Below are 21,182 nucleotides of genomic sequence, written 5' to 3' on the forward strand. Positions count from 1 at the left end.
ACAGGTTGGATCAATGGGCAGAGAGAAATAGGATGCAATTTAATAAAGATAAATGTAAGGTACTCCACCTGGGAAGGAGGAACCCACAGCACACCTATAGGTTGGGGAGTGTCCTTCTCAGCAGCTCAGAGGCAAAGAGGGATCTTGGAGTCATAATTAACTCCAAGGTGAACATGAGCCGGAAGTGTAACGAGTCCATCAACAAGGCCAATCACACCTTGTCGTGCATTAGCAGGTGCATGACTAATAGAACAAAGGAGGTGATACTCCCCCTCTATGCAGCACTAGTCAGGCCTCAGGTGGAGTAGTGTGTCCAGTTTTGGGCACTGCACTTCAAGAGGGACGTGGGAAATCTTGAGAGGGTCAAAAGGAGGGCCGCTTGCATGATTAGTGGCCTTCGTGATAGCCCCTACGGGGGGAGGTTGAGAGAGCTGAATCTCTTCAGCCTTCACAAGAGACGGCTGAGGGGAGAGCTTGTGGCCACCTATAAATTTATTAGGGGAGGTCAACGGGGAATAGGGGAAGCACTGTTTACTAAGGCGTCCCAGGGAGTGACTAGGAATAACGGGTGTAAACTAGATGAGAGTAGATTTAGGTTAGATATTAGGAAGAAATTTTTCACGGTAAGGGTGGCCAGGATCTGGAATGGGCTTTCAAGAGAGGTGGTGCTATCACCTAGCTTGGAGGTCTTCAAGAGGAGGCTAGATAGTCACCTGACTGGGGTCATCTGACCTCGGTCCTCTTTCCTGCCAGGGGCAGGGGGTCGGACATGATGATCCATTGTCGTCCCTTCCGACTCTACAATCTATGAATCTATGAATCTATGAGCCTTCATTTTGGCCATACCCTGGTATAAATATTCAAGAGAAGAATGTTTATTTCCTAGTAATTTTTATCCTTCTTTCAAGTGAGAGAAAGTTTTTTTTGGACTGGAGGAAGGTTTGCCTGATTTTTTTGGTATGCATTTTCCATGAAATTTTTTAGTGATGAATTAATTAGATTAACCAGTGATCTGTTATATTTATTACATTGGACTACACTTGGATGCTATTCATGTCCTTCATGCTGTATTCAAACTGTGCTTGAAATCTATCTATTATTATTCATATGGACCTATGCTTTACTTGAGGTAACAATAAAGCAATGCATGATTGTGTTAGATGATTGTGATGTCAGCAATACCTTATTCTCACTTAAATTCAGTATTTCTTTCTTGTTACAGGTTTTTCATTATTCGTATACAGCTTCATATGTGATTTATAACATACATACAAGGTAAGCCATTTGGTTTTTTCAACACATGATTCATTGCTAACATTCAGAAGAGGTGGTAATGTTAATATGTTCAAGTAAAAATGTTTACATTTTTTCAAGGGAAGTTTGGGAGTTAAACCCTCCGGAAGTCGAGGATTCAGTTTTGCAGTATGCAGCATGGGGAGTACAAGGACAACAACTGGTAAGAACAGTAATTAACAATGCAGTCATAATAATAGTATTATAATTTTTTGAGCTCTAACAGTCTAAGGGGACCCTTTATATATGCATTTAGGCTATGGATTATCAAACCTACAAAATTAAGTCCAGTTACTGGTTTTGAACCTGATTGAGAGAAAGCATATAAGTGTGTTTTTAAGTTTCACCAAAGTACATGAATGCAAGTGCATTGAAACATGTATTGAAAGATCTGCTTATGGACTTTGCTACATCAGTCTTTATACCAGGCACCACATAAGTTCTGGGAGTGTAGGTGAAGGTCTTAGGTGCAAAGTCTATGAAAATCATGCATACAATATAATCCATTTGACATTCAAAGGGGATGTAACAAGCAGGATGCTTTTGTTCCACTTCCAGTGAAGATCAGTTTAGTTGCGCTGAATCTCATAACAGTCTCACGATGTAAGAAAAATGGAAAAAAAGTGTTTAAAAAGGAAGCACTGATATTAAGCTAAATGTTATTGCTTTATTTTGGCAGTAGATGAATAGAAAAAAAGGGGGTTTGGAGCATAAAGAAAACTCAGTTGTCAGAATGAAAAAATGACACAGTACTAGTTACAGTAGCTTAATTAATAGTCTCATCATTGCCTCTGGGCATGATTCTGCAGCCTCTGTGCATAGAATCTTCATGAGAATTCTGTATACAGAATCGTTATCCGTTGAGCACTTAGAGAAGATATCCTGTTGGTTGAATCATTAATCAAGATGGTGGAAGTGGAGAACATGCCAAGATGGTGAAAGTGGAGAACAGGTTGGGATCCATCATGTTAAACAAGTGGGGATGAGAAGCAAGAATTAATGGCATTCATCTGGAACATGCTTGGTGTACTTTAATGAACTAAAACATAGTAGTAAACTAAAACATAGTAACGGGATCAAAGGTAATAAATCCCTAAATTATGTACTATGCAATATTCTGGAACACTGCAACCTGTGCATACATGACAAAGAAGTAATGTGTCCATAACATTGAACAGAAATTATAGGAATATTTCTGAGCTATGCTGAGCACTTGATTTAATGCTTTAAAGCATAACCAAACAAATGAAGCAATAACTACGTTGAACACTATTTTAAGAACAAATGTTCCTCAATTGTCTTGAAATCTAAATGGAACATTTAAAAATTAAGATTTAGGAAGCAATATATTTTTGTTTAGCCTGTCATTTTTGGAAATATGGACCAGCATTTTCAAACACGGGTGCCTAACAGGCTAATCTGGGAGACGTGGATGTCTCTGAAAATGAGGTCATTTGTTTAGGCACCTAACCTGCATCATAGGAGTTTGACAACTTTGACCATAATATATAGAGCAATAAAGATGACATTAACCACCTTGCTTAATGTTCCAAACAAGGTTAATGTTATTCTTTTGAAATATCTTCTGCACTATGGCCTTTATGTTGCCATATGGTCTGCAAAACCAGAAAAAAAAAAAAAAAACTTCTAGTAAAACACATCCTTTGTGAGTCATCAGTTGTAGCAAACAATATTTCCCAGCTGCAACCCCCTATTAGCAAAGCATTTCACTGTCATTTCCAGAAGGCTCTTCAACAAGGAGGAAATATTGCAACTATATGTGTGAGGAAAGAAGGAATATATTGTGGGGCAGGGGAGGGGGAGGGACTGCTATGCCATGCAGGGGAAGACATGCAGACATTCAGGGAAGTTAGGGGGAGGTTACATTTCATTAAAAATGTCCACCTAATCTCAGTTCACACAGGTGCAGACCTTACACTGTATTACACTTACTAGATCCCTAGTTAGGTCCATCTATGTGCAAATTGTACAGAAGTTCGGAACAGTTAGATTGGTCTAAAAATGGCTGACCTAATTGTCCTGAACTTCTGTACAGTTCCCACTGCAGCCCCAGGGCTGGAAAAGTGCAGTTGTTGGCCCCAGCCCCAGGCTCTCTCCACACCGTAGACAAACAGCCCCTTCTCCAGACCAGCCAGCCTCCCCTCCCGAGCCCCACAGATCCCCTATCCCACAAGCTACTCCTAGTGTTGGTTTTATCAGCATTTGGCGGTGCTGGGAGCTGAGGAAATATGTCAGTGAGGTGGGGAGGGTCAGGCAGGATGTTGGGCATTTGGTCACAGTGAGGAGTTGTTCATCTAGGGAGCCAGGGAGCTAAAAATAGCCTCTCATCCTGGGGTATGGTGAAGAGAACTGCTCCATCCCTGCAAACCCCTATGATCCCACCAAACCCTCCCAGACAGCACCAACCCTCTGCAGACCCTGCTTGCCCCATGATTCCTCCTGTGGACCTCACCTGCCCCTTTTGTCTCCCCACAGACCCTGTCTCCTGCCCCCCAGGACCCTGCATGTCCCCCAATCCTGACAACCCTCCCCCTGCAACCTACTCGCCCTCCATCCTGACTTACCTTAGACTGGGTGGCCATTTTTAAGTCGATCTAACCTCTTCCTAACCTCCCCAAATATCTGTACATACCCACACTGAAACACTGTCATTGGCAAGTATAAGAGGGAGAGGGGGTTAGTATGCATGCATAATTGTTGTTTTTTCTGATCTGTTAGTTAAGAGGGGGCAGGCAGCTCGGGTATTTCAAGCAAAAAAAGGCTGTAGGAGAGCCTGTCACATGAAAGGAACAGAAGACACAGAAGCTCCCAGTTCTAAACATCTTTTACTATACCAGTAGCATGATACTACATCAAGGAGTTAAGGCATGAGAGTCAGAAGGACTAGCATAACCCCTTATTCATAGATTAGTTGTAAGATATTGCCAGACTTGTTTGTCATGTAGCAACATTAAGCTTAGTTTTGTCTAGGACACAACTAACAACGTAGACAACACAAGACGCTTATAATTGGTTCAGCACATGAGGTAGAGCAAGTAGAGACTTCAGAGGAGGAAGATAGATGGTTTTAGTAGCTATCAAAAAAAGTGAAGACAGGAAATACAGAAGAAAAAATTGAACAGGGATTGATATAGTAGGCCAGGAAGAGCTTATCATACTACAAACAAAGACACAATGAAATTTTTACTTTCAGCCCTGATCCAAAATCTTGTGTCACTCATAGAACAACAAGACCCAACTACTGTTATTGACTATTTTTAGGATTATTTAAGGGATTATGATGCTACATGCTGCTAGTGACATTATATGTTTCATGTTTCATGCCCAGAGCAGATCATTGCACAGTTATTCCAAAGTTACAGCAGTGGCAGCTTCTTTGACTGTCAGTTATTTCACTTTCTTGCTATTTACTAAGACTGCATGATTTTATTTAGATTAGGAGAAGTACTCAGAGAACAAGCCACTGTTTGAATTGTGACATTTCATTGGTAAAACTGCAAAAGTTGGGGAGAACAAACCTTTCTCTATTTAATTATAATGCTTTAATGTCCTAGAGATAGCCACTTCAAAAATGCCTTTGAGGTCACTTTTTCAAAATAGTATTTTTAATCTTTGTAAAGACTAAGAGGTCAGATCTGGAATGCCATCTTTTATGCAGGCAGGGCTTTCTCAAGAAGTAGAACTGTACAGTATATGTCAAAGGGGGTCAGATCTCTGGTTGGTCTCAGAATCATAAAATCAAAGGACCAGAAGGGACCTATAAGATCATTAAGTTCAGTCCCCTGCTGTGGGCAGGAGGCTCAAACAAGCTCAACGAGGTACTTGTCCAGCCTCCTCTTGAATACCTCCAAGGAGGGTGACTGCACCACCTCTACTGAAAGTGCGTTCCAGATTCTAGTTACCTTTACAGAAAATAACTTTTTCCTTATATCCAGCCTACATTTTTCCTCAATTAGCTTGTGCCCATTGGTCCCCATCCTCCCAAGGGGTGCCTTCCTGAAGAGTTGCTCCCCTAGATCTTGGTGTTCATCCCTGACATACTTGTAGGCGGCTACCAAGTCACCTCTGTCTTCTCTTATTCAGATTGAACAAATCCAGTTCCTGGAGTCTCATCTCCTCTGAAATTCTGTTCCTTGGTCATATCTTTTCCAACATTTTATATCAGTAGAATTGAAACATTTGACAACAGACCCTTCAGCTGGGGAAATTGTCATAGCTTCATGAGATTAAAAGAAACCGTGACAGTTATAAAAGCTGAGTGTCTGTCCTTGGGAATCCTACATCTCTGCTCAGATAGCCCAGCTTGATCATTTCTATCCCAGTAACAGGCAATGTATTACAAGGTATTGAGGGAGGTAGGTGCCTAAGGGGGCTAGCAAAAATGCCTACAAATCATCCTTTCAGTGAGAGTGAGGTACCTGGGCACTTAAAAAAAAATCCATTTTGCAACTGTTTTTGTCTTTTGGAGCCTAGATGTAAAAATCAAGCCAAGGTTGTCCAGTTTTATAGGAAAGTTGTAATACCATATTTTTCTTGCATGCTACATTCCCCAAATAAGACACACATTAGGGCTCTGCAAAATGTAACCCAGCATTTCATTTCAAAGCTGTTTTGATGCATTTTGAGCTCGAAACAATGAAATCAAAATGAAACAAAAGCCTTCAAAACAGCTTCAAAGCAAAATGAGGGAACTCGAAACATTTTGAAAGTTTCAAAATGTTTGGAGTTTTGAAGCCAGGCTTACTGGCTTCAGCGCCGGTCCCAGCTGGCAACACCTGCCTCCTGTTATCTGGCAGGCAGATCTGGGGGCTCCCTGCACCCCTGGGAGGGCTGCGGGGGCTGTGCCGGAGTCCTCTCGTGGGTGAAAGCCTCCGATCTGTCTGACAGATGACAAACCGGTGCTGGAAGATCAGTGCTGCCGCTGCCTGGGGCCAGCGGGGCTGGGGCAGATCAGCTTGTGCAGGGACCCACTGCCCTGATCCTGGGGTGGAGGAGGGTCCCTGCACCAACTGATCTGCCCTGAGTTCCCATCAGGAGCTGGTTCCGGTAAGGGGTTGGGTAGATCAGCTCATGTGGGGACCTGCCAGAGTGTCCCTGCACCAATGGATCTGCCCCACCCCCTACCAGAGCCAGCCAGGTGGGAGCTGGGGCAGATCCAGTGGTGTAGGGATGCTCCCCACCCCAGGTCCCACCTGAGCTGATCTGCTGTGGGCCCGCTGTCCCCAGGCATCAGCTCCTGTCAGCTGGCAGGCAGATGGGGGACCTGCTGGCACCCCCAGGAGGTCTGTTTGCTGTGCCAGAGTCCTCCCAGGGGTGCGTGCTCCCAGTCTGCCTGCTGGGTGCTGGCGTCTGAGGCCAGTGGCAGCACTGATCTTCCTGGCACTGGGTGTGGGCTGTGCCCAGCACTGGTCTGTCATCTGGCAGGCATTTTGGGGGATCACACCCCCAAGAGGAGTCTGGCACAGCCCCCGCAGCCCTCCCAGGGGTGCGGTAGATACCCCGATCTGCCTGCCTGCTGCATTTTATGTTTCCCCATAATAACCTATGTGTGAAGCATCAAAACAGTGTAGAAACAGCAAAACAGTTTTGACAAAATGAAACAGAATAGTGCTTTCGAAACGAAACGCAGCTCAAAACGAAACATTGTTCTGTCAAAGTGTCGAAACTAAAGTCGAATCAGAACGATGCTGTTTCACACAGCCCTAACAGCCTTGTTTTGGGGAAGGCAAAATAAAGAAAAGATGTTTCCAAAGTTATAGGTGCATAGATCAGGGGCAGGGCCTAATCTTCAGTTGACTCACCTTCCCTTTGCTGACCAATGAAAAGCTGAAACCATATCTACTGCTTAAACCTGATCTCTATGGGGAGATCCGTAATTTTCAAAAGAGTTAAAGGCTGTGAATTAGGAGGAGAGAGACCAAGAAGAGGTAGCAGACAGCAAAATTGCCTGAAGACAGTTAGCTTGATTAATGCAACATGAAGTACATTAAAAAAGAGACATGGTTGTTAATATCCATGGAGTGAAGAGCAAGGAGCCATTAAGTCCTTAGACTCTCTCAGCTACCTGAATAGGAATGCCACTGCTGCCAAATGGTGAAGCAGGAATCAAGGCAGGGTTTTTCTATTCTTGGCAGAAAAATCAGCTTCCCCACTTAAGATATGCACCCCAATTATGGGAGGCTTTTTGCAGGAAAACGTTCCCTTGGTAAATGTAAATGTAGTATGTTTTTTTCTAACGCCTGATATTGTCTGATAATAGCCATCCAATTCCCCCCTTCTGGGATGCATTTGAAGATTATTTCATTTTACATAGCTTTTTTGTCATGATTGTGTCCAGTTTTAACCAAAGCTACTTTTATTTAGATTGCATTTTAGCTTACTCTATGCGACTTAGTTAATTTTGTAGTCATCTATTTATTTCAGTTGTCTTTGTATTTATTATAGGTATTTCACGCTATTTATTACATTAAGGTCATCATTCTTGTGATATATTAAGTGGTTTTGAAGGGATCTTGAGTTATATATTCAGAAGGGATCAGCATAAATAGTGATAGATTGACTTACCCATAGCTATCTGTGCATAAATAAATGCATGCCTTAATATAACAGAAATAAAGAAAATGGTATAGCCATATAGAATACTAAAAGGAACATTTTGTAGAAGCGTAATAGCTTTTCTGTCAAAAATTCATGCCATCAGCAAAATAACAGCATTATCAAATTATATGATTGGAGATGAGCTTTTACTGTGCTTTAAAGTAATTCAGGTCATCAATGTATAGAAGAGCTTATTTTCTTGTGCATAGCAAGAAAAAGTGTTGCCTATATTTTATTTGTGGATTCAGCTTTGCTTCTCCATTTTTTAGAAAATATTCTAAATATTAAAAAACCGAGGACAAATTGTCCTTTTGTTCAGTGAGATGTGAGAGGCCACCCAAAGCTAAGTACGGCTTAGAAGTGTACGCTTTTACTTTAAAATATGCACATACACGCTATGTTCATGAGGCTTTTTACCTCTTTCATAGCCTTCTGCCTCTCTTATCTGTTTGCAACTGAGTTGATCCTGCCTCTGTTGTGTGTAGGGTCATTTTTCCTTCCTAACTGACACACATCCCCTGCCACCCTCCAAAATGCATAGATCCTTCAAGATTTCCATCGCTGTAATAATGTGGACATTCTTTGCAGTTTCTTTTCTCTTCAATTTTGAGCTTTCATTGTACCTTTTATAAGCAAGCTGCTTCTACACAACAGAAATACCTCATTCAACAAGTCTATTGAAGTTATATGTACTCTGCATTATCAGAAAAGCATCATATGCCTTTAGTTAGGCATATGCTTGAATACCTTAAAATTCCTGCGGCACTAAAGGCCTCATTTGTCCGTGTGTTCTACCAAGATTTAAAATATAATTAACAAACAATTTGGTAATTTAATCTGTTGGAAGGCATTTTCTTACTTATTTTTATTTCACTATAATTAGTACTATGAGACTTGACAAACCCTCCTGGCAAAAATGCTTCCATTTGCAAATAAAAAAAAAATCTATCAAAGTTCATGAGCTAAGTAGGAGCTTAATTAATCATAACGAAGTAAAATCCAAGTAAATATATTAAATGTGCAATTGTTATTTTGTTTTTCAAAGTCTTCTGTTTTTGACTTGCTGCATTCTTAAATAAATAACCAAAATTACATACTGAAATGTTAAAGCATTTTTCCCCTTTTGTTTTAATGTTCATATTAATGAGGCAAATGGCTGCAAAACCGAGAGCAGGACAAAGCATTTTCTTGAACTTGTGATGAAAAGCAAAGAGTAACAAGAGTATTTTAACAAGAAGCTAATGTCAGAAAGGACTGGTAAATGAACATCAATAGAGGGTTCCTATGCAATTCCTTACTTAGTTTAGTGCAAATTTCTTTAATAATTCGTTTATGTTCAGTAGGATTACACATGTAAGTAGAAGCACACCTACGTAAGTAATAACTGCCTAATTGAGCCATTAATGAATGTGGCCCTGTTTCTATCAGGTGCTTCATTCAACTCCCATTGAAGTTAATGAGATATGAGTGGAGTTGGGAGTACTTTGTCAGGGAAAGCCAATCATCTTCAGCCCAAAAAACTTTCAGTTTCCAAAAGATGAGTTTTACCAATGAGCCAAAACGTGAACATTTTCAGCTTTTAGCTAGGAGATTGAGGGTGCTAGGATTTTTGTGTTTTAGCAAAACTTGAAGAAATCTGTGAAAAGCAGACTCTAAGCAAGCCCTGGTTTTCTCTTTAAAAAAGACCTGTTTCTACAACATGTATGACAAAACTGTAGAAATGAAGCAGCATTAGACTCTGATAACTTTTTCTATATGATGATGTTAAATGCTAGTTTACCAATACCAGAATTTGGCAAACTCCCGCATGCACTACAGAGGAGCAAGGATTTTGGGGGGTGATATTTTTTATTAGACCAATGATATAGTCAAGAGTGATCAACTATAGATTTTTTTGCTGCAGTCTACACTAGCACTGTATTTTTCTGGGTCAACAGCAAAGAGGCAATACAGTATTTTCCTTTATCTGGGAGATGCAATTACAAAAAAGACTTTCAGTAAGACAGAATTTCTTCATTCCTTATTGCTCAGAAAGTTTGACTTATTTGCACAGAAGAGTTGTAAAATGCAAATGGTTGAGGCTTTTCCATCAAAGCCCTTCAATTCAAACTTCATTCAAAGGAAAATTCAAAGGGTAATTTCCATGTAGATATTCTACCAAGTTTATCTCTGTTTTCAGTTATTAATTTCTAGTGCCTGCTTATCCTAAAAATAAAAAAGGAAGGAGAAGATGTGTATTAAGTAGTTGTTGTAATTTAAGAGGTGGCATTCTATATGAAAGGGAGTTTTATGTCTTTGGGAGACAGTAATGGCGAGGGCCTGACACTAAGGGTACATACACACATCTGATCTACCTGATCTTTATGCTGCATAGATTGTAGACCAAGTCCAGTTTGCCAGTGCTGGCAACCATGCTGGGAATGTGATCAAAGTATGTTGGGGTGGGAGGAAGGGCAGGCGGGATCTGCCTGGGGGGGTGGCTAGCTTGGTGGAGTTTGGTGGCAGGATCAGATGGGGATTGGCCATCTGCAAAATGGGGAGGTCTGCAGGTGGGTTTCCATCTGGTAGTGAGTGGCTAAAAATAGACTGATGAGCATGGGGAGGGGTAGAATAAGTGCAGACCCAAAACTGGTTTGAGCAGCTGGGCTTGTTTAGCCCCAGGGCTACACTCCAAACACATCCATGTGTTTGGTAGATTGGGCTAATCTGTCTAATTTGGTAGACTGGGCTAATCAATCTAAATTAGTTCACTTCCTCAGGGGAAATAAGTTGCATCAGGCTGGCCATTTTTTGCCCAATCTAACCTTCTCAAATGTCTGTACAGATTGGGACTTAGAACAACTTAATCCTAATTAGGTCAATCTAAGTGTAACGTCTGTACATACCCTAAGTAAAGAAAGAGTGTTTGGAAGATGGGTATGAGAGTTCGTTTCTGTAACTTGTTTCTACAGGGGGTTGTAGAGTTAGATAGTATAGCCTAGTTTGAACAGAGATTAGAAAAAATCATGGGGGACAGAATGATCAATGACGTATCCTCTAATTTAGTGTGACACTTATGTTCTTATGTACAAATGTGAGAGGAAGGGAAGGCTTATCACTAGAAAATTTGAAATGTTTGGGAACAGGAAGTGAGGGTGGGTTTAACATATGCTTAAAGACTAAATTGTTATGTCAATAAACTGCTTAATGCTTCCTTATTCAAATAAGGATATCTGTGCGGTGCACCTGCCTTAGTATAAAATTGGGAATGGTGTTTCTTAACTTCAGATGGCTTAAAATGGTTGAGTGTAACAGATTGGGTGTTGCTAATCATTTGTGAAAATATTTACCTGTTTCCTGGCTACATCCGAAAGAAAACTATTTAAGAAATAATGGGAAATTAAGGAAGCTGGCCACTATTTCTGTACGTGCTAAGGGTAAGAGAATATTTAAAAAGACCCAGAGGGTATAGTTAGTAGAGAAAGCAAAGGCAGATAAAATGAGATATCTTCTCTCCTGTTCCCTTTTTCCTTGCTGTTACCTTTGATTGAGAGTATCTTACCTGTTGGATCAGTGTGTGTATGTCTACTTGTGTATAAATGGAAGTCCCTTGATAGTTTGCTGTCATAGTATCCATCTATCTATAGAAGCTTGTTATGGGTTAAAATGGTTAAGGTTAAAATGATAAGCTTTTTACATTTCTTATTTTAAACCAATTAATAAAAAATAAAAGATCATTTATTATCGCCTTTACCCCACGTAAGCAGCCTCAACGAGATAACGAACAAAAATGCTTTCCTGTCATCTTAGCCGTCAAGCATGCTACAGTTCTCAACAAGCATCATATGCTACACAGCATAGCTGATACTTGACAGGCTCCCTCCTGTTAACTAATGTTAACAGCAAGTCCAGTAGTTTGACAGTTAATGGTTGTAGGATGATGGTGCTGTGCTTTTTATGTGAAAATTGCACTGCCTTCTGTAACCAACAAGAATGAAGAAGTGAGTACACTAAAAGTCTAAAACCCCACAGCAACTGCCGCTGATGAAAATAATGAAATAAAATGCCACTGATGAGTATAACAACATAAATGGAAAAGAAAACAGGTCCAACACGATTTAACCTTTTTCTGATAAGGCAAGAAATGCCTGCATATTTTTTTACCCTAAAAAGTCTAGATTCATTAGGGGCTTAATTTTCATATAAAACTGCTTCCAAGTTTGCATAGCTGCCTGTGTTAGCTATGCCGTTACCAGATGTTTAGCAGCAAACAGGAAGATGCATGCACAAAAGATTCATATGCAAAATCCTTGGCTATCCTTTGGGAGCTCTTTTGAAAATGTCACCTTGATTCCTAGTTTCAAAAACACTGCAGCCATTAAAATGCCTTTAGAACTCATTCAAATTTCAGTTATCTCTTTGGGGTAAAAAATGTCAAGTAAATAGTAAAAGCTGAGCGCTACATCTTTCACCACCCATAGAAAAAGGAAAAATTCTGGGTGGTATTTTGCTAAAATCTCTGAAAGCAGATACTTGAAAAGTTGACAGCTCTAGTGCCTTGCTGGTTCTGACTCTGAGAGCAGAGATGTATATCAGCAGACAGAAATGACAAGAAGTGAAAAATCTCTGCTGAGAAGCAGTCCTTTCACTTGTATTGGTCCGTATATAGCTCAGAGAGAAGTGAGCCAGGGAAGTAAATTCATTTGAGCTTTCTGCAGCTGAGAGACTGTAGGTGAGGGCAGTCTGTCTCCATACGGGGTCCATGAAGGTAATGAAAAACTAAAATCCTCTGGGAAGGAATTGAGGTTAGCTGAGGGACTTCAGGTGAATGTCCTAACGTTTCCTGGGGATCCATGTATTTTTTTGGTTGTCCTTCTTCGTTGCATGGGAATCATTTGAGTTTCTCAGAGCTCCTGTTACATGCTTTACTCTCCTGTAGGGGGAGGGTGCACGTTGCACACTATACCCATTCCATAGGATTCAATCAGATGAACCTATCACATCATGCTAAACTGACTTCATGGTGGTGCTGAGTCAGGCTCTACGAGACTGAAGTGCAGTGGCTACTCACTAACATGTCCATGTGCAAGCTGCTTAGATGGTGAGAGCTTCAAGACCAGGATGACCCTGGAGAGTAACAATATAACTGTCGGTCACTCCTGATGTCGATTTGTAAGTGAAAAAGAAGCACCGATTGGCAGGAAAGAAAGAGAACTTCAGTGCTACATATCTGCATATATTGGAGTCTTATTTTTTATCCGTTTGGAAGGATCAGGACTAAGATGTGGGCAACTGCCTCGAAGAGTGGAGGACAGAGGAAACCAACAGACATATACATATCAAGTTCATGTTTTATGCCTGAGTGGAGGGAGGGGGAAGGCTGACAGCTATTTAAAATGTCCCTGCACATACTCAGATGTGACTTGAGCAGCTATCACACGACAAGGATTAATTAAAAAGCTCTCTTCTCTTTTCAGCTTTTAAGATAATGGGCCAGATCTTCAGCTAGTGGAAAAGTACTTCTCTGCACTGAAAGCCCATTATATTTAAAATGTGAAATGACTGTGGTACCTACTGACAAATGATGACCCACTTAAATTAGGTCCCAGCAATGAGTGGTAAAAAAAGAAAAAAAAACAAGCCCGTTAACAACATGAACTGCAAGCAGAGCTGGAGACCACAGACACAGATAGTTTATGTTAGAGTAATATAGCCTGGAAGTGATAAAGTCAAGGTTAATGGCTGTAAGAGTTGCCTCTAGAAAGGATGTTTACAGCCTCCTGATCAGCCACAGATGGAAAATGTGCTATAAGCTTTTGCTGTCAGTCTCCAGAAACACAGAGCAGTTTAACTGGATGTCAAGGACTGCATACAACAGTAGAAAAAAGGGTAGATCTGTACTCCAGGAGGAAGTGTAAATAAAACCCCTGCACATTTCTCTGAACAAACCCCTGATACACTTCTATCCTGACTGAATGCAGTCCCTGTCTTACTGGATGATGCTGAGTTACATTTTGTCAAAGAAAATTGAGGTTGGCTAGATCCTTCTCTTGATACAATTTCTATAATGGCAGTTAACCCCTGATATAATTCTTTCCATAAGTTTCCATTTTCCCCTCCAAATGGGCAAAACACTTCATAGCGAGTCTGTTACAAATATACCCATTTGGTCATCGTATAGCGTTTGATATCATATGGAAATGAGCCTTAGAAACAATGGAAATAGATGAGGTAGTTCTACCGAGGGATCAACAATTTGCAAACTCTAATTCCTTAATGCTAATCCATTTCTGCAAAGAATATCTATGAGGCAACAGTAGTACTTTTAGATCTCGCTCTCTTACTTCTGTGCTGCATCCGAAGTGATAGACTGCCTGTAAAGCATTGTGACTGGTGAAGAAGTCAAGTGTCAGGAGTTGTTTTAGGTGTCAGAAGCATTTTGCATTGGTGGCTCAGTTTCTGATTACATACCTCTAAGCCAGTAGCATAATTTAGAGGGGTTCATGAACAGCGTTTGCTGCCACTGCTGTCCCATCTGCCACAGCCAGCCTGGCTCCTGCCTCTACTTCTACTAATGCTGCCCTGGGCAAAGACCCTGACTGTTGCACCTCTGGTCTAGCAACTGGTGGCAAAATGGCAGAGGAATGCAATCCCCCAAAGAAAGTTAGCACTGCATGGGCCAGCAGTAGACCTTAGACTTCAAGTACAATGATTCAAACACTTCTGCCAAATCTCTGGCAGTGGAGGTAGACCCAGAGATCAGACTGAAGGAAATGCAATGAGGTTCCATCAACGATACTGGTAGAATTTTTCAATGCAATTTTGACAATCCAGGGCACATGCTTGTGCATGGGGGCATCTGAAACGAAATATGGTAGCCACAGATACTGCAGGTTATCCATTTGTGTCCTTATTTTTACAAATCAGCGTAGGCACAGATCAATACTGGACACTTATAGCTGTGTGGTGACTAATGTTCAGTATTCCTTCTAGCCAATTTGTAAAACAGCTAAATACCAGCTAAGATATAATAACTATGTAGATAACTTGCAGTTGTTCTAAAAATTATGATGTTTGCATACCTCTGTGAGTCAATGGCAGCAGATTAATTTAGTATGCAGGGGAGAAGTCATTCAGTACACCATGCCCATCAGCATGCTATCTGAGCACCTGCTCCGCCATATTGTAGTTGCTGGATAAAAACACTGCTTTGTAACATTTGAAAAATAAATGGTTTAAGACCCATAAGTGACAAACTAAATGAACAGCTACTGAAGTAATTTCCACCCTAATTAAAATACAATGAAACGAATGTAAAATCTCCCCTTGTGAAAATTCCTATTTTGGTCAATCGCAACATTTTGAAAATTAGACTCATTAAAGAATGATTGTAGGAACAGTTAGTTACTATTATTATTGCTATTAACTATTACTGGTAGTTGTTTTCTATATCATTGACAGTGGGCCCAATGCTTTCCCAACATATGAATGCACAAAAGTAAATTTTTACTTGAAGCAACACTCCCCTCAGTAAGCTGATTGTGGTTCCCTAATCCAGCACTGCCCAAGACCCTCAGATGGAGACTTCTGACTAGAATGAGTCCGTTTTGCCTTGTTGGAGAGATGCAAAGCAGCCATAATAAACCAGCTAATTTATCCAACAGTCCTTGGTCTGGAGAGCAAAAACTCTAATAAACCCTAATAAAGGAAAGGAAACAGGTCTAACATAGGTCAGTTTGCCACTACAGTTTTCTTACTACAGTCCCAGAAAACTTCTTAAAATATTTTCTCATAACATAAATAAGAATAGTTACAAAATATACGCAGAATACTTGGTGAGAAATAATCAAAATTAGCAAAGGTATTCATACTTTTAAAACCTTTATACTGTTCCAACATGTATATATATCTGTATCTATATATACATATATATATCTATATCTATCTATATAGATAGATATAGATATAGGTGGATATAGATATAAACACTGACAAATTCATATGAACATGCATGTGTATATTTGACAACATATATGTTAAAACATAATGCAAATTTGTTTTGCAATACACTTTCAGCCTCAGTGGGTGTATCTACATGAGAAATTAATGCACAGCAATAAACTCCAGAGCTATTTCACCTGGAGTGAACTGCTCCCAGTGCTGCATCTATATATGCACCCGGGACAGCAGCATTTTGATCTGGGGTGGAGCAGTGCTGAGCTGGCAGCAGGCTATGGGGGGGTCAGCCCCAGGCTGCAGGTGGTGGCAGAGGGGCTGGCTGGGGCACAAAGGTGCTAAAGTGTGGGGTTAAGTAGCAGGCAGCCTCCACACTTTAGCACCCATGTGTTGCAGCCAGTCCCTGTCACCGTCTACACCTGTGTTTTGGTGGAGTAAATGACTCTGCCATAATATAGTACTGCCCCTGACAGTACTATCTTACAGCAGAGTTAATGAATGTACTGTGCCCTAATACCGGCACGTGTGTAGTTGATTATGCTTTCCTGGGCGCATCTACACAAGACACTGCTGCTCTGTAGCATCGCTGGGCACAAACCGTGATTGCGGTGCTACTGCACAGTAGCAGCTAAAAATAACCATGCGGCAACAGAACTGTTACTGCTCAGCTTAATACTTGCTTAAGCAAGTACTAAATGACTGCACGGTAAGGCACATGTGTAGACATGCCCCCTGTGGAGCTAATTAGTCTACTCTGCTGTGAAGCGCACATGTAGATGCACCCAGTGTGATACACTCTGCTGCCCTCTGCTGCTGCTACCTGGCAACTGGCTAAGCAAATTAGAAGAGTATAATTAAAAGTGTAAGCCAAGAAATATTACTGTTATATCGATACCTATGAATAACATATAACCTCAATATAAATTATTTTGTGTTTCCTAATGCAAAAGGAGTAGAGTTGTGCTAACTCCTATGCAATTAGGTATGCATTTCAATGTTTCAAGTTTCATTTCTCTTTTATTCTGAAACACCTTTGTGCCCCATCCATTGTAAACCCTTTAGCCATTCACACCAATTTAATATGTGTAACTACTTTGGGCCATACTTTCTCCAAATAGTCATACTGAGTGTAAAGAGTTACTTTGCAAGCACTGCAGCCAATTTTGGTAGTGTTTCTTGTAGGGGGGACGCAGAATGTCTAAGCACCAGCATCAGACATTGGGCTTTTGTTTATACATAAGAGAAGTAGATTTCCAAAATATTTAAAGTATTTATCTGCTTTCTGCCTGTTTATAGCATGCACACTGGGCCCTTACTTTCATGTTAATGAAAAAAGGTGAAATGGGGCTAACCACTATGAGAAAGAAGAAATAGCATTTAGAATAGGATTGGGTGTACATACAAAGTGGTTACAGCTCCTAAGTACTTGTTGTTTGTCAGTAGTGAGTTGGGCAGAGCATTTTCTATTAAATGCTTCTTCATCGGCAAGAAAGGACAGGAAGAGACAGTTTCCTGCATGGCTCTGGAATGGTGGATAGGGCACTGGCCTAGAAGAGACACAGATTTAAAGCCTTATTTTGAGTAAACTGAGATGAAAAACTCTGCTATGGATTAAGCAAGGATTTAATCTTTAACCTTGCCTACCAGGCAACATAAATGTTCCTTCCCAAATTGAATTCAGGTATCAATCTGAAAACAGCCATAATACAACAATGCCATTTCTAACCCCCTTCCCCTCCCCCCCTCCCCCCCCGAAAAATACTTCAGAAAGTCTTTTATTCCATTGTGTAATGAAAACAAATGTCTAAACCTTAGAAGTTGCCATGGGATGGAATTGTCCCCCTAATAGCTCTACTCAGACTGCCTCGGTCTAACACAGCAAATTTTGTTTTGCTAGATTGGAGCCTAGAAGCCTGAAAAGGAAAAGTTATGCGAATCGTTGTCAAATTTCCAATTAGTGTCCCTTGCATACGACAGCCTTGTTTACGAGGGACTGTACGACTGTACACAAAGAGAATATTGTTTGGGTCCCATCTTTTTAATTATTATAGTTCCCACTTAATATCTTTTAGCAAAATCTATAAATAACCCACTATACTACCGCTAGAAATGTCAGTTTCCAAGTGTAGGTTTTGACATTTGAAGCTGTTATGTTTCCATGGATGCTAGGATAGATCCTGATCCCCTAGTTTCTCTACGAACAGTGAAAAGAGGTTTGGTCATAAATAACTCACCTAATGTACCCCTGTCAGTTCGAGTAAGCCATTTAGCTGAGTCATCTTGCCAAATCCCTTTGTCGTTAAGAAGCAGCAGTGTGCATGATGCAAATCTATTGGATAGAAACAAGCAAAATCATAGACAGAGGAACTTTCTGCTGTTCCAAGTGATACTTAACGTACATGACTGAAGTCTCTTAATGGCACTTAGGAGCAGGAGGGTAGGCAATAAGCACATGCTGTAGCACAGTTCTGTCTAAAAACAAGGAAATATCTTTTAGAGCACTGGAAAAAAATTGAGCAGTGAAAGAAAAACTGCCCAGTCAAGTCTTTCTAAGGTGCTTGTGACTGTAATGTCTCAGAATTGCATGTTGACTATTTGACTTTCTTTTATGAGTTGGAGGCAATTTTTGGTGTTTCATGTCGTAACGGTTCTGTGAATTGTTAATGGCAATGAATTAGAAAAGAATGGCGAGTTTGTTAAACTACACAAATTAGAACCAAGGTTACCATCTTGATTGCTGATGATGAAAAGTGACTCCTATGTGTTTCATATTGTTCCATAGGTCTAATATTATTTTTGCCCAAATTTGGACAAGGAAAAAGCACAGTTTTCTATGGCCATTCAGTGCACCATAGACATCTGCCTTTTCCACACCTTGTGACCAAACTGAAACTAGGAATGGGCTGAATTATATCGGGAAACTCTAAACATGGTCAGTTCCCATATCCAGATATACTTTGCTCCTTGTGTATCATTCAGGTATTATTAATTATTTAGATCTCCCCCTCTCCCCCAAATAAAATCCAAATGAAATAATGGGTCCAATTTAACTTACCAGTTTATTATTATTTAGGGATCTAGGCCTTCACTATGACCTTTGTATACAGAACTGCATGTTCCAGGTACAACCTGGGAGTCATACCATAACTCAAAGGGTTTTATCCACATTGTGTGATTGCAACATGTGTAGACACACCTCAGTGAGCGTAGTTATGAAGGTACAACCTCACAGGCTTCAGTGTGAAGTACACAAGCCTTCCCTGAACCCTGGACATTTGGGCAGTGAGGCTGCTTTGAAGTCTGGGCCACCACGTGTTCACTGATATTGATATTCCACCTGGCCAAAGTAAAGATAATTCATGTAAGCCTACACCTGCTGCAATCATACCTTTGATTGCAGTATGGACAGTCCTACTTCCTCACTTGTCCATTGTTCTGCAGGGATATATGTAGGACCAACCTTATACTTGGCACAGTTTGTGTGTAGGAAGAGGAACTAAGGGGTCATCCTTTACTGTTCACATTTGTGAGGAGCAAAAGGAAGCAGTTTCTCAAGTCATGGATTCTGGACCAACAACCCTCCTGCTTCCTTGCCCAGGATGAGCTATAGCCTGGCCCTTAGTGCCCACAGTAGACTCATAGCCATGTAGGACATGGATGAGGTCTCTTCCCCAAAGAAATGGTTTTTTTTACACCCATCTCACAGCACAAAATGCATTGGGAGATGAAGGGTGGGTTTATTCTCTTTTTTTTTTAGTATAATCACTGGATGATACAGGTGAATTGAAAGTTGTTAGTATGTTAGCAGGCTCTTTTTGGAACTGTTACTGCATAGAAAATGATCTGTTTAAGGAATGTTGGATTTTGTCCTGGTTAATGTATGGCAAAACATGAGAAAGAACAAATGGTTAAGAGACAAGCCCATATGGAAAAACATCTTGAAGCCTTTGAAGAATTAATTATCCAAGTAATTGTTTGGCAGTTTTACAAGAAGAAGAGGTGGAACTTAGATTATACTTAGGATCTGATGGACTGTAGGTCTTGCTGCAGCTATTGGTAATGACAGTGGTGGTGATTAGCAATCTAGCTGGCAAATATATGCTGAATATTCATGTTCACCTTAGGGCATGGTAACAAAGCAGTTAAGATTTTTTCTCCAGAGGTGGAAATTTACTCTTTTCTCTAGACTTGTACCAAAGGCTGTTTCTAGTGGAGCCAGTGGTAAATGGGTATCTGGTCATTTGGACTGGGAAGACAAAGGCAATTAGATATGTTGCCTCCCTGGTGTGCCACTGCCCAGGCCAACAGTCTTCTGGGATTGGGTAGATTTTTGAGATGGTCACATTTGTCCCAGGACTATTAGTCTGGACAGCAACACAAATCATTTTCTCTCTGTAAAGAGCCAAAAGAGAACCAGCATGGCTCATTGTATAGGATGCTGGACTACAACTGTGAACACTGGGGTTCTAGTTTAATTTCTGACATTTACTTGCTAGGTAACCTTGGCCCAGTCCCTTAGGGCAAGATGTACAAAAAGAGACAGTCACGTAAACCCAGTCTAACTGCCCATGCAAGTTAATCACTTAAGTTTTCCCTAACTGACCATTTGATATAACTGTCTATATTAGAAAGGTAGTTCCGCAGAGGCTTGCTTAGCTGCCACTTACCTTTGTAGGGGCCTCTGGTATCTTACAAAAACGAAGGAGACCAAATTGAGTTCCCTCCTGTTCCTAGGAGAATTTGAACATATATTTCTCATTTTCCATACGGTTGCTCTAATCACCAAATTAAGGGCATTCTGTGTTAGGGTTGTCTCATTCCCTCCTGTTAAAGTTGTTCAACTTTGACTGGAATAATTAAATATTCATAGGGTCAGAGAGAGTGAGGAAACGTGAATGACTCTAGCCTAGTGATTTGTTTTCCAATGAATTGTTTCAAGTATTTTATATTAAATATGCATTAGAACAGGGAATGTTTCCCCTCTTCATTTCTAATCTTGTTCAATACCCTTAAGTTGCACTTCTATTGCTATTGTACTCTTCCTCTGGAACTCTGTACGGGTTGGGCATGCCAATGGCCCACAAACTCTCTGTGCTCTTGTTGTCCCCAAAGGACAGAGAGTTCGTGCCCGGTGCGCTTGTGCCAATAAACACACAGGGGTGAAGGATCCAACTTAACCTTTATTTCCTGCGCAGAAAGTGGTGCTTGGCAATCGTTCGCAAAGCAAGCACCCCCACCCCAGTGGGCGTCTGCCTTATATAGCTACGTAACAGGTTAAACCTGCTGATGTGATGACATGTATAGCAAGCCCAGCAAGTAACCCCCCTTCCAGCTCC

The 21,182-nt window shown here is 40.8% G+C and overlaps 1 protein-coding gene across 1 annotated transcript in view; it reads left to right on the forward strand.

Moving 5' to 3' along the window:
- DPP10 (dipeptidyl peptidase like 10) overlaps window positions 1-21,182 on the forward strand; it is a 393,708-nt gene that overhangs the window by 279,165 nt on the left and 93,361 nt on the right. Inside the window, exons 6-7 of the mRNA XM_025196931.1 lie at window positions 1,223-1,275; window positions 1,375-1,456. Of these exons, the coding sequence (XP_025052716.1) occupies window positions 1,223-1,275; window positions 1,375-1,456 (135 nt within the window). The remainder of the gene's footprint in view (window positions 1-1,222; window positions 1,276-1,374; window positions 1,457-21,182) is intronic.

Source organism: Alligator sinensis, unplaced genomic scaffold, assembly GCF_000455745.1.
Source record: "Alligator sinensis unplaced genomic scaffold, ASM45574v1 scaffold4_1, whole genome shotgun sequence".
NCBI classification, from domain to species: domain Eukaryota; kingdom Metazoa; phylum Chordata; order Crocodylia; family Alligatoridae; genus Alligator; species Alligator sinensis.